Here is a 14,007-nt window from a genome sequence, read left to right on the forward strand (position 1 = left end):
TCCCAGCACTTTCAGATAAAATCCATACTCCTAAGCATGACATTTGGGACTCCACACCCAGGCCCCAGCAGAACCACATCTCCTCCCTTACCCCGCAGATGACCCATGCTCCGGACACTTTTTGGCATTCTAGCTCACATGAGTCTTCTGATATCTATAGTCTATGTGATATGTTCCATGTGGTGAACTCCTGCTTGTTCTTAACACCTAATGCTAAAACCATCTCCTCCAGGAAGCCTTCCCTGAAGCCCTCCCAGAGTAAGACATCACCTCTATGGACTTCTTAGGCAAGTTCTTTGTAAAATATCTTTGAACTGTAGCACTTGCCACACTGTAGTACAATTATTTATCTTTGATCAGTTTGTCCCCCTAGATTGTGAGCTCCTCAAGGCAGGGACACAGCCTGATGAGTCTGGGTATCCAATACTGAATGAATGAGTAGGTGAATGGATGAATACATGCCTAGACCCTGGCATCTGGGGACTCAGAGTCTTTATTCTTCATGAGGTGGAGGCTTCGAATGATGGCTGAGTTGGAAGAAGACACAGGAAAACTGAATAGGCATCTAAGAGAGGTGCACCTCACCAATGCCTATGCTGTATCCGGGGCCCATGGACACCCTGGAAACTGTCACTAGGGAAGAACAAGGGGCAGTATAAACATGGGCTTCACATCCTCTCCATGCAGCATGAAGAAGGTAGGGGGTGAGGAGGGGGCAACCCCATCAGTGGTCTCCTTCCATGTCTCACCCCCGCTGCACCCTGTACCACAGTCCATCAACTCGCTGTCCAAGGAAAAAGCTCAGAAGTAGGAAAAACAGCCCTGTTCCAGGCCACCAAAATAGCAGAGCCAGATGCTAGCTATTCTAACGTGTATCCCTTCCAGATAGCATTTCGCTTTCTTTGTGAAGCACTTTTCTAAACATGAGCTTGTCTCCTCCTCTGAGGAGCCCCAATTATTATTACTAGGGCTCTATTTTATAGGTGGGGACATGGCGGCCCAGAGAAGGAAGGTGTGCCCAAGCTCACACAGCAAGCAAGAGGCAGAGTGAGGGCCGAATCCTACCTTTCCTCCCAGAGGAGTTCAAATGCTGAAACAGCGGGGCAAATTCCAGGGCCTCACCCCAGCAGCAGAGCTCTCTGGTGGCAGCAAGAGATGCCAGGCCCTCCATTCCTCGTGTGAGGCCAGGCACCCACAGCAGCCCCCTTTAAGGAGTGCTGGGCCTAGCGGCAGAGCTCCGGTCTTAATTTTAGCTTGGAGACCTGCCACAGAGGCTTTAGTGAGAGGCAGGCTGGAGTTATGTGGGACAGCTGTCAGCTGGCATGCTGGGTGGGGCCTATTTAGCAGGCAGGGGCACAAGTCTGGGGACACTGAACTGGTGTCCCTGCCCCAAGTCTTTCCAGCCGGGGCCAGCCACGCGGCTCACAATCTTCCCACGGGTACTCCCAGCTCCACGATGATGTCTGAAGAGCACACAGACCTGGAGGCCCAGATCGTCAAGGACATTCACTGTAAGGAGATCGACCTGGTGAACCGAGACCCCAAGAACATTAACGAGGACATAGTGAAGGTAGGCTCGGCGGGCCTGTCCCGGCGCCACCCACTGGGAGGGTGTCGGCTTTGCAGAGTGTTGGGTGCTAGACTGGAGAGGCTTTGCTCCACACACAATTAGCTTCCCTAAAAAGAGACTTGTTCCTCTGTCTTCTCCAACTCCTTCCTCAAAAGCCAGCTTAGACACCCCCCAAAGACCCTTTACATAAGCAAGAGCACAGTTAGCTGCACATGAGTGACCCAGGAATTGACTAGGTTGGGAGAGGCAAGTCACAAAATCCTTACTACTCTGAAGCTCTTCCCATTAGCTCCTGGCCCTCGTCCCAGGATGAAGACGAGGTAGCCAACTTGGGCTCTTTTCCATGCCAGGGGGCATTTCTGCGGTCCCCACAGTGGGCACAGTGTTAATCCCCAGAGGGCGGCTTTCAGCAGGGCTGGTGGCCCTCAAAATGGCACTCACTCTCCTGGAACACTGCCAATGTCTATCCCCCAGGTATGAAAGCCATGCCTAGCGCTCACACCAGCTCCCCACCTGACTCCTAGTTCAGTAGCCAGGCCAGGGCTGAGGCCTCTTGCAGGGCACCTGGGCCCCTGAAAGTGAATGCTTGGATGAGGGGCGGGCAGCCTTCAGCGAGTCTACCCCACAGTCATTGCCGGAGTCAGGCCTCTTTCCTCACCCAACTGCCTCCAGGGCCACACCATCACTCCAACCTTCACTGGGTACCCACAAGGATCTTCCTACAGCAAAACTGCTGAAAGCAGGGTACCCAGCCACCAGCATCAGAGTCATTGGAAGGGCTTTTAAAAGGGCAAGTACCTGAGGATGCATCAGAACTTCAGACAAGCACTGTCCAATAGAAATATAATGCAATCCATTATATAATCACCCTATGTAATTGTCCATTTTTCTAGCAGCCATGATTTTTAAAAGGGAAAATCAAATATGTGAAATTAATTTAACCCAATATACCTAAAATAGTATCATTGCAACATGTAATCAACATAAAACAATTATCAATGAACTATTGTCCTCAGAAGAAGGAAAACCTCAGAAGTAGGAAAAACTCAACCCACCTTCATCTTCAAAATCCAGTGTGTATCTTAGAATTACGGTGCATCTCAATTCAGACTCCAAATTATTATCAGAAATTTTTGCTCTGTATTTAGATTTCGTAAAATGTACAGTTGAAATGCCTAAATCTATTCGCATGCCCAAATTGTTGTAAACATTCTCAAAAGTTTCCCAGTCATAGAATCAAGTATCGGTTTTTACATTTTAATTAAAATTAAGCAAAATTTAGAATTCTTCTGTTGCACTGGCCGCAGGTCAAGTGCTCAAAGCTCATGGCGACTGGTGTGACTAAAGACTTGTCCTAAAGCCCCACCCGCATTGTCATCCTTCAATGAGACACCTCCTATGCTAGGGAAAGTCTAACTTCTCCCCATGGCCTTCAAACCCCAACACGATCTTGGCCTCAACCTTCTTCTTCCACCCCCACACCGGGAACCAGCCACACTGCCCAGAACACACTCCTGTGTTTATGCCAGGGGCGCCCACCACCTCTCCTCCACATGGTAAATACCCTGCTCAGCCTTTAAGACCCAGCTCAGCCATTATCTCCTCCAGGAAGACTTTCCCAGCTCCTCCAGGCAGTGGGTAGCTCCCTCCTCTGTGCCCCACACCACTTCACTCAGGGAATTTCTCCAGAATAGCTCACATTATGTTATTATTGCATTTATATATATCATTAGTTGTGGAGATAGGGTAATTGCAGCACAGTGTGAAAAGTAGTAGAAAGGGGGAAATTAGAGAGCAAATTTTGCAAGCTAAAAACCACTATATAAATGTAAAATAGTATTCATCATAGTTTGCATAGTATGGTCTAGAGAGAATAGTCCCAGACTTGACATGAATAGATCTGGTTTCAAATCCAGGCTCTTCTCCTTAAAAACGATGACACTGGACAAGTTGCCTAGGTTTTCTGAGCCTGAGTTTCATCCTGTAAAATGAGCATAATATCATTTACCTCCACTGGGTAAATGAATCTCAGAGCAGTTCTGTGCAATAGAAATATAATGTGAGGATTAAATAAAACAAGGGTTTTGAAAGTGCCTAACACAGTCCCTGGCACACAGCAAGGATGCAATAAATGTCAGCTGAGTGGGAGCCTAGAGGAGCTTGTAGGACAAGAGAGCTAAGCCAGTGCCAGCTTTCACACCCAGGCTTACCCCAGGTGGTCCCTAGGCGGCTGCTGGGCATGAAGAAGAGGATTCCAAGGGAGAATGAGGTTTCCGAAGAAGACCCACAATAGATGACAAGTGAAGAGAGGCTCTCAGGTCCTACTGAGCCAGGAGTGAGCTGGCCCCAGGCTTCAGGCCCAAGTGATAACCTGAGGGAGGGATGGGAGCATCCACACGGATGCAGCTGCTCATGCGGCCTCCCCTGGGGCTGAGCCCCAGAAAAACAATCCTCACAGGTGAAGCAAGAGGCCTTGCAAATAATTTTGAGGAGAAGAGATTATTGTTAGTATATTTATTGGATAGTCCCTGATTTGGGGAGTTATTTGACTTTTTCTTTCTTTTCTTTTTAATGCATGAGAAATAAAAAAAAATGAAATTTAGAAAAGAAATCATAAAACAGAGTCAGATAAATACCATAGACAGGTTCAATCAAACATTAGGGTGGTGTCGTGGTCTGTGAGAGAATCCAGACAGGAAAGAAGGAGAAAGGAGAGCACGGATCACCTGGGTGTCTTTCATCGGCTGGGGAAAAGACAAGATGAAGGGAGGAGGAAGGAAAAGGGAGTGACGGGGTGAGGGAGATGAAGGTTCAGCAGGCAGCTGTCAGGGGTGATATCACAAGTGTTAACAGGCTCTACGTGGACAAGCGACATCCTAGTAAGAAAAGGACTAGGCTACAGAAACCCATGTTCTGGTCCCAGCCCTGACACTAACTTACTGTGTGACTCTGGGCAAATAATTCCCTTTCCTCTCTGGGCCTGAGTCCCTAGTGTAAATAGAGCCTGGGTGGAGAGGCTGGGTGAAGAAAAGAGAGACCCTTCTCTGCCACCAGCTGCTGAGTTTTCACACAAGAAAGCCATGGATGAAGAGTAGGAGACAAATCGTGTCCATGGATTTGACCCCAGCAGAGGAGAGACGCTCCTTTTTGACTTTCCAGAGTCAAAACTTCCCCAAGCAAGCCCTGGTACTGCCCTTGAATCCAGGTTGGAAAATGAGTGCCAAAGACAGCCTAACAGACTTGAACTGTGGTCTCCAAGGTTCTGGGCTGAGCCTACGGCAGAGGGGGTGGCTCATGGGGGATTAGAGCTAAGGAGCTGGTAGAGCACACACCATTCCCTTCACCCCTCCCCATCACCACCATTTATGGAACATCGATTCCATGGATCATTACTGAGTGCCTGCTATGCTCCAGCCGCTGTGCTGTCTCAGAGGAGATATGGTGATGAGTGGAACAGTCGCATGCTAGGCTCTGGACGGGGGTGGTGGCGTGAATGTGTGCCAGTAGCCCCGGGAGCTCTCCAGCTTGCCAGTGAGAACAACTTTCCCTTCAGACCCGCATTGTGAAACCTCCAGCTTTCTTCTCCATGCATTCCCGCAGGACCCCAGCCCCACCCCAAAGTCCTCCTGAGTTATTTCTGAAGGGCTCAGGACCGTCATCAACAGCCCACTCTCTCTGTACCTCACACTTAGGCACCCAGGCGCTAATGCAGTGACGTTTGAGCCCAAAGACCCTTCAGCTTCTGGCTCCAACCACTCTCCCCTCAGATACTCAGTTGGCCCTTCAAACAGGGCAGTAGACAGACATAATCCCAGCCCAGCATTCTAGATCTCATACAACCTCCAACCCACACCTGCCACCAAACACCCTCCTCCTGCAGAAAGACACACAAACAACATCCTTTGCCTACCAGCTCAGGCTGCAAACACCCAGCAGCCAACCAGTTCTACAAGCTCTGCTCCCAGTTTGGATCCATCCAGACACTCTTTTGCAGAAAGTTGAAATTGACCTACACAGATGAAATCTCTTTGCTACTTCCTCCTCCTTCTTGAGAAGACTCCAACCCAACACAGATGAGATTAAACTAATGAGAATATATGGGAGGTGCTAAGTGCCATAAACTGGTGCCAGCTGAGGTGTCAATGGGAGGTTAAGGGAGGAAGACATTTTCATCTGGGAAGATCAGGAGCCAGCTTTATGGGGAGAAGGTATCTAAGGTACATTAAAAAATGGGGAAATTTTTTAACATGAAAAAGAGGAATAAGGCTTTCTAAGAAGAGGAAAACTAAGTAAATAAAATAAAAAATAAGTAAAGGCCACAACATCAAGAAGAATGTTGGGCAGAGGTGGCAAACGCGAGGGACAGGTACCTCCACCCCCGACTGTGTTCACTGCAGATATTACTTATCAATCACAGTATTTTTCCAGGAATCCATGGACCATGAGCTAGGTGGAGGTCTGGAGGTCCTACACAGATGAAATCTCTTTGCTACTCTAAGACAAAGTAGCAATGGAACTAAGACAAAGTATCTGAAAGGGAATTTGTGGGAGAGAATGCAGAGGGGCAGGTTGAAGTTAGGTTATGGAAGATCATCCAAATTGCCAGTCATTCCACATTGCCAATTCCTTCATTTCGGAAATGAATGGCCTTCTGTCAAGTATCTCTAGGAGGGGCAACATTGGACTAACTCACACCGAGGTATTTATAACGTAGTGTTATGGGGACTTCTTGGGATCAGCTAGTCTAGAGTTTTTCAAAATGTGGCACACTTTCTTGGGGAGCTTGTTAAAATGCATATATGTGGGCCCTCCCAGCAGAAATTCTCATTCGGCAGGACTGGTGAATGTCTTATACTTTCAAATGCAAACAAATCCCCCCTTATCCTGTATAAGATAAACCTAAAGTCCAGAGTTATCACCAGTTTTTCCTCTAAACACACTGTATCAGTTTGGTTTTCTATTGCTGTATAACAAATCACCCCCGAAATCGATGGCTTAAAACAACCACCATCTGATGATCTCTCACATTTCTGTGGGTTGACTTGAGTCAGCTGGGTAGTCTGTTGGTTTCGCTGGCAGCCTCTCAGATGCAGTCAGATCGCAGCTGGGACTGCAATCACCTGGGGCCTCTACGGAGCTGGAACATCCAAGATGGCTCACTCAATATGCCTGGTACCGTGGCAAGGATGGCGGGAAGGTGGGGCTCAGCTAGGATGCTGGGATGACTGGGCCTCTATCTCCATGTAGTTTTTGGCCTCTCCCTTCACATGGCCTCTTCACCAGTCTCTAGAGAAGGGTGCAAAAATGGACTTCTAACCCCACTGGTCTCTAAATCAGGGTATAAAGCAGACTTCTAATATGGTGGCTCAGGGCTCCCAAAAGCAGAAGCTGCCAGACTTTCTTAGGGCTTAGTTCTAGAATGGCACAGCATCCCTTCTACCTCATTCTGGTGGTTAAAACAAGTAACAGGGCAAGCAATGAGACTATGTAACAACCGAAATGCTGAGAGGCATGACTAGTTGTGAGTCATCTTTGGAGACTAGCTAACCACCTACCAAAAGCTGGTGCACAGTGAAGCCTAAGACTCAACCCAGGGCTATTTCTACTGCTCTTCATTTCACCTGTACCGACTTTCCTGAAGGCAGAGACAGATAGGGCTGGAGAGACAATGGGAAGAGGTGGGCAAGAGGGCAGGGTCAGGCCTCATGAGATCTGATGGGGGTTCTTCTGACAAGGTCCTTTCTCTCACCCTGAAGCCCTCTGTTATCTCAGTCTCTTTGTAGCTCCTTTATATGAACCCAAGTCCCTTTAGGCCCCAGTCCGGGTACCCCAGTTCCTCCGCATAGGGTGCTTTGGTCTCCAAGCTCCAGCAAATCCTGAACTCCCCCAACTATCCTCAGAACCAACTTATGCTCCTGCTGGGGTAGCAGATCCTACAACCCTGGTCAGGGAGACGGCAGAGGAAATTCAGGTACAGGATTCGATGCCAGACCAACTTGGGCTCCACCCTGCTTGTCCCTTACATGCTGAGTTAAATACTAGATATGAGATACATGGCCAGAAACTGACATTACTAGGGTCAAATCGTGGACATTACTATGGTCATTCAGAATTCTATTATTGCTACTACCAATTCCAACACAGGAAGCAAAGCTTTGCCATTTTTTTCAGCTGTTTTTCTACAATCATCTCATTTTAGCTTCCTACTTTATAGGCCAGTTCTTCTCCAACTACCTGGGTGAGGGCCAGTTTTATTATTATTATTCTAATCTGTGTAGCAATATTTTTCTAAATTTAATAAAAATCAGTTACTAAAGAAATCAAATGAAAAACAGGCATTTATAGTGTAAGCTCCAATTTTCATTATTATTAAAGTCAATAGACATAAAATTACTGGGTCAAATTGCTGTGACTATTTTTAAATGCTTACTCTCAACTTCTGCAACTGCCTTGTGGAAGGTGCACGGACCATGAACCACCCTTTAAGTTGCAAGGTAATGAACAGGAAAACTAAGACCCAGCAAAGCTAAGCCATCCCCTTAGGTCTTCTGGATTTAAAACTAACTACGTGTTGCTAGGAATCTTAGCCCAGTCCTTCTAGGTGTAGAGTTAAAACCGAAAATAAAAATGAAAAAAATCCCAGAGGCCCAGAGAGGGGAACCATGTCCAAAATCACACAGTCGTAACTCAGTGGCCTAGTGGAAACTGGAACCAGATGTCTGTCCTTCTGCCCAGAACTGTTTCCCCCACCACAGATACCCTATCTGAACAGTCCAGGGCCCTGGATGCTCAAGGACTGAGTCATGCAGGAATCTGGGGGAGGTATTTTTGACAGGGGGATGGCTGCTGGCCTCTCCCACATCCTCCAGGCCCTGCTATCCTGCACAGTTCCTGCCCTCTTGGAGACTGCAGGGGCTGCACTGGCTGGTTCTGATTAATAAACTGGCTCTCTCGCTGTTCCAAAAATAAGTATGCCAGAGAAGGGGACACCAACTGAATGAGCAGCCACTCTCCTGCTCCCAAACCCAGCCCCTCCCTCCAGCTGTACACGAGCCCTGAGGCTCTGCCAAAGGATCCAGCCCTGACCCCACCACCCTCCCTGAAAAAGCTATCTCCCCTCCCACTTCTGGAAACGAATTAAGAAATGAAGTCACTCTGTACTTCTGATACACTGGCACGATTGCCTAGAGCTGTCTAAGCTGGGTCTTATAAATACCTCCCCAAACTAGCGCGCTATGACCAAAGCTGTCTCCATTCTTAATCCAAGTTAGGGGAACAGCTGCCTCCTCCCAGCACAGCCCATCCCTCCGAGGGCTCATTTTCTGATTCAGAAAACAGAGCAGTTGCCCCATGCATAGTGCCCAAAGGCAATTATTGGAAATAATGCAAATGTCAGCGCCAATGGCTTCTGCAATAAATGATAATTAAAAGACATAACAGAGAGATCTTTGGGGGAGGGATTATTTCTGTAAACAGAAAATGAGGGAAAAGAGGACTCTATCCATCTTTCCAGCTTGGGCTGTGGGATGCATGCACACACACACATCTATGGTAAGGTAGGCTGGAGAATTATTTTACTTACGATCTGAGGTGTCAGCAGATTTTCTGAGATATATTTTCATAAGAACTTCAGAGCAATTTAACAAATAATTATCATCACTGAGCACCTACCACCTGCCAGGTATTAAGCATTGCCCAAAAGGTAGTATGCCTAGCACAACGCGGATGCTGAATAAATACTTGTCTGGATGAATCGATGGATGGGTGGATGGATGGATGAGTCGGTGTGAATAGATGGGTGAATCCAAGGATGGATGGATGAATGGATGGATGGATAAATGGGTGGACGGATGATGGCTGGATGAAAAATTATTTCTATTCCTCATAACAAGGTTGTAAGAAGTTGCAAACTCATTTTACAGATGAGGAAATGAAGCTCAAAGAGGTTATCTGCCAAAGTCACTCATGGTCAGCAACAGCATGGTGTGCAAACCCGCCTTTGGGACTCCAGCTTCCTGTTGAAGAAGGCACTCTGTAGCAAGCACTATCACCAACAGCTAACAGTTCTTAGTCAGGTGTTCTGTGCTAGGCAACAACCTGGGTATTTACATGTGTTATTTAATCCTCTGACAAACTTTATGAGAAAAGTCTAGGAAAATGAGACATAGAAAAGCTAAGTCACTTGCTGAAGGTCACAGAGCCAAAAAGCAGCAGAGCTGGACTCAAACCACAGCTGTGTGACGTGAGTCAGGGCTCTTTTCCACTCTGTTGCTTCTTAGAGGCCAGATAGAAGTAATCAAATGTGTTGAATGAAGGAATATGCTGGAATAGATGAACAAAGCAGGCTGGGCTGCAGAGGAGCTGGGGAAATTGCTGACTGCTGACAGCAGGGGAAGTGGCTGGAAAGAAGGGGCTAGGGTCCCTGCTTTAGGGCAGGTCTCTGGCTGACAAGGACCAGACCTCAGAGCAGGCAGTCACTCTCTGACAGCCAGCACTTACCTCTGGGTCTGACCCTGACTGGGGAAGTGTGAAGAGCTTAGATTAGAATCAGGATGCCTAGATTCGGTCTGGGCCCTGCCTCCCTCCTCTGGGCCTGTCTTCCCACCAGAAAGGTGACTAGGCAGGGCAGGGTGATCTGTGAGTGTGGAGGCATTCTCCTAAGGAACAGCTACAGAAAGGCAGGAGAGGCCACAGGTGCTCAGTGGGAAGGGAAGGAAGGAGGGCGTGCCTGCCGCGACAGTGGCAGGAAGGCTCATCTCTGCTCAACTGCCTCCTGCTCCTGGCAAAGTTCCTGGGGCTGCAGGACGATCCAGAAGCCAGCCTGGGTGCCGAGACGCATCGGTCATCGGTGGGGGCATTGGCCACGATGGAGGAGGGGCAGGCTGAAGAGATCGGAACACTTCAAGAGGCAGGTTCAGGGCCCCAGGAGTTTGACTGAACCTCAGTAATTATGGTGGATGTACCCAGGTCAAGGTTGAAATGATCTCCTGGGCCTATATTTCCCGGCTTCTTGGGTTTGAAAGTTCTCGCAAGATGCAGCAACTCTGAAGTTTTGCCCCATATAAACCAGATGTAGAAGATGCCAGCCCTTTTTATCCACTCTTCAAAGCCATTAGACAGTCCCCAACCAACTTGGGCCTTCTTTTTCAAATAGCTATCACACCACTTTTCCATCTCTGCCTCCAAACCCCATGGTCCCTCAAATTCCCAGCCAGCCATCACTTCCTAGAAGCCCTTCAGAAAGAAGTACCATCTTTCCAAAGAGGTGAGGACCATATTCATATTCTTCCCCATCTGGGGGGCCTTATGAGAGTTAAATGATCACCACTGAACCCCCAGCAGAGAAAGCCAGAAGCTGAGAGCTACAGCAGGGTCCTGACAGGCTCTTGACACCCTGAGTCAGCTTCTGATCATTGTCTGACAGTTCAGCCGGTGAACTTTGCTACATTAACAAACCACCCTAGGTGGGGCCTCATTCTGAGCCACCTGCAGCGGGGTCCAGGGGTCTGAGGCATGGCTCAGAAGCTAGTCGTGTGAGGAAAACAGGATTCAGCCTTGGCTGGACAACATGGTTATGTCTACTACCTCCCCCCCAAAAAGTTACATTGGAAAGAAAAGCACAAAAACAGTATTTTTAGTACTAGAAAAATACAAATTGGAGATGCTTCCATTTTCTTTTTGCTGTTCCCTTAATTTTCTGTAACATGGCTTTGTTGTTTTAAAATGAAAAGTAATTTTAATAATAACGTTGTGCACAGAGGAGAGACTCCCCTCCCCCGCCCGCAACAAAAATGGGGAAGGGGCTCACCCTGGAAAACTACAAGTTTGAGCTCTGGCCCCACCAGCTCCCCATGGGGGTACGCCTCCCATTCGTCTGATTAGTCTGTGCATTCATTCAACCAACTTTTTAAAAATAGCCCTAGAACACCGAAGATGGTCACTACCCACATTTTACAGACAAGACGCCTAAGGCTTGTGATGCTAAATGACATCACATTTGAGAAAGCAGCTATAACAGCGCTTAAAGCATAGCAGGGACTCAGGAAAGGTTAGTTAAGTGACTTGGCTGGGAGTAATCCTTTTTTTTTTTTTTTTAAGTCTACTGATTAGTTTCCTACTTTCTGAATGGGGCCTCAGTCACCATTTCAGCGAGATATAGGAATCGGATTCTCTGAGCGTCCACGTTCTTTCCAGCTGCAAAGGAGGGACGTTTTGGGCAATGGAGGGAAGAAATCTCAAGTCCCTGCGGGACTAGGTCAAGGAAAACAACTCTGCCTTCCACAAGGTGCTTCAGGCCAGCTCGGCCACACTCAGACACCAGGCTCCTTTACTAGGCAGGATGGCGTGTACCAGATCAGTTTGCCATGTACCAGATCTTAAAATAGCTCTCAGACCTGTGCACCTCTCTCTAACTCATTGCCATCACCCCAAACCAGACCGCCATCAGGTCTTGCCTGGATTATTGCAACAGCTCCCAGCTGGTCCCCACACATATCCTCACTACCGCCCCAATCGCAGTCACCAGAACAAGCTGCTCTCTGCACAAAAGCCTTCAGAGTCTGCTCACTATATGGATGCTTGTCCTGCCTGACTCTCCAGCCTCACTTCAGCCACTGGGCTCGCACTCAGCCTTCTGGAAGCACTTACATCTTCCTGAGAGCGCACACTGTCCCACCAACTCCTAGCAGTTACTGCTCCTTCTGCCCCGAACACTCTTTTCCAGCCCACAACCTCTCCCCCCATCTGGCTACCTTCAGGTATCAACCTAGCTAGATGTCTCTTCCTCCAGGAAGCCTTCCTTTCCCCCAAGCTGAGTTCAATATTCCCCTGCAGGAGCACACAGCCTCCGTCCTTCCCTTACCAAGCGCTTATCACCGTGGTACAACTGCCTGCCGCAAGCTTTAAGATGGCAGGAACCTTTGCCTGTAAATCTTTTCGGGGTGACTATGACTGTCGAAATCCCTAGGATCATAAAATAACAGAATCTGAGAGTCGTGGCACTAGGCCTGCCTCTGACTTACCATTGGCTTGAAGCAAATCCCTCAGCTCCTCAGGCCCACTTACCCACCTGTAAGGTGAAGGGTCAAGCCTCCGCCTGGTCCTGCGGAGTCAGGGGTGAGGCCCAGCCATCCAGTTTTGGCGTCCTACAGGGGTTCTGAGGCCCACATGCTAAAGGTTGAGAAGCAGGTAGATGCTGTGATTGAGGATCCCTTTCCCGCCCCTGCAGGTGGATTTTGAGGACGTGATTGCGGAGCCTGTGGGTACCTATAGCTTCGACGGCGTGTGGAAGGTGAGCTACACCACCTTCACCGTCTCCAAGTACTGGTGCTACCGCCTGCTGTCCACACTGCTGGGCGTCCCGCTGGCCCTGCTCTGGGGCTTCCTGTTTGCCTGCATCTCTTTCTGCCACATCTGGGCGGTGGTGCCGTGCATTAAGAGCTACCTGATTGAGATCCAGTGCATCAGTCACATCTACTCACTCTGCATCCGCACCTTCTGCAACCCGCTCTTCGCTGCCCTAGGCCAAATGTGCAGCAGCATCAAGGTGATGCTGCGGAAGGAAGTCTAAAGCCGGGTAGAGTCAAGGGGGTAGCCGGGCAGAGGGAGTCAGGCCAGGCTTGCCCCACGGTACTGCTCCACAGGGGCTGCTGGTGAGCTCTTTCTCCATAGGGACTGCTATTTCACCCCAAGACAGAAGCACAGAATTTAGGGAAGCCAGAAAGACAGCCCTACGACAGAAGCACAATGGCCCTTCACTCTTCCCCTGCCTCAGCACGATGCCTCCGGGACCGTGTGCGAGGGAAGAACATTTGCTAAGAGGCAGCTACTCAAGTCTTTGCGTTCACGTGTACTGTAACAGCACAAACCAGCACTCAGTTCCCACCCAGGATTGACCTGTCTACATGCACCACCCAGGAAAGCCACCAGTGACTGTCGGCTTTGGGAGGGTGACTCTAATAAAGGGTTTTGGCTGCATTCAGAGAATGCTGTGCTTTGTGTGTCCATCGGTACATGTGTGTCCTGATCAGCTCCAAAAATATATTTTGCTACCCTGAGAAACAGAAGTGGAGCAAGTTGGTTGGCCCTCTTCTTGGCCAAATCCAAGACCTGGAACAGAATTTGGTTTCTCTTGGGATTCTTCTTGTTAGCTGGGTCTTTGCTACCTCGTGTGCCTTAGGATATCATTTCCCACTGACTTCTGTTGCCCCAGGGCCAGCTAATGATCACCAACAAAAGAAAATGGCCCTTGGGCTGGAAGGGACAGGAGACTCTCTCTGGCACCCCTGAAGGTAGGGCCTGGGTTCGAATCTCTTGGGACCTCCCATGGAATTCCCCAAACACCGATCCCCCTGCATTGCCACTTGACATAGAGTCACCTTCAGCCCTAAGAGATGTGACGAGGGCTAAGGTCCAATGTGTGCATGTGTGGACTCACA

The 14,007-nt window shown here is 48.7% G+C and overlaps 1 protein-coding gene across 1 annotated transcript; it reads left to right on the plus strand.

The window, feature by feature from the left end:
* Positions 1-1,358: 1,358 nt before the first annotated feature.
* On the plus strand, positions 1,359-13,296 carry CAV3 (caveolin 3). Its single transcript, XM_039888107.1, has 2 exons — positions 1,359-1,570; positions 12,798-13,296. Exons 1-2 carry the CDS (start codon positions 1,457-1,459, stop codon positions 13,137-13,139), a joined length of 456 nt encoding a protein of 151 aa, XP_039744041.1. The 5' UTR covers positions 1,359-1,456; the 3' UTR covers positions 13,140-13,296.
* The last annotated feature ends 711 nt before the right edge of the window (positions 13,297-14,007 follow it).

Source organism: Pteropus medius, unplaced genomic scaffold (genome assembly GCF_902729225.1).
Source record: "Pteropus medius unplaced genomic scaffold, Ma_sr-lr_union100, whole genome shotgun sequence".
Taxonomy (NCBI): Eukaryota; Metazoa; Chordata; class Mammalia; order Chiroptera; family Pteropodidae; genus Pteropus; species Pteropus medius.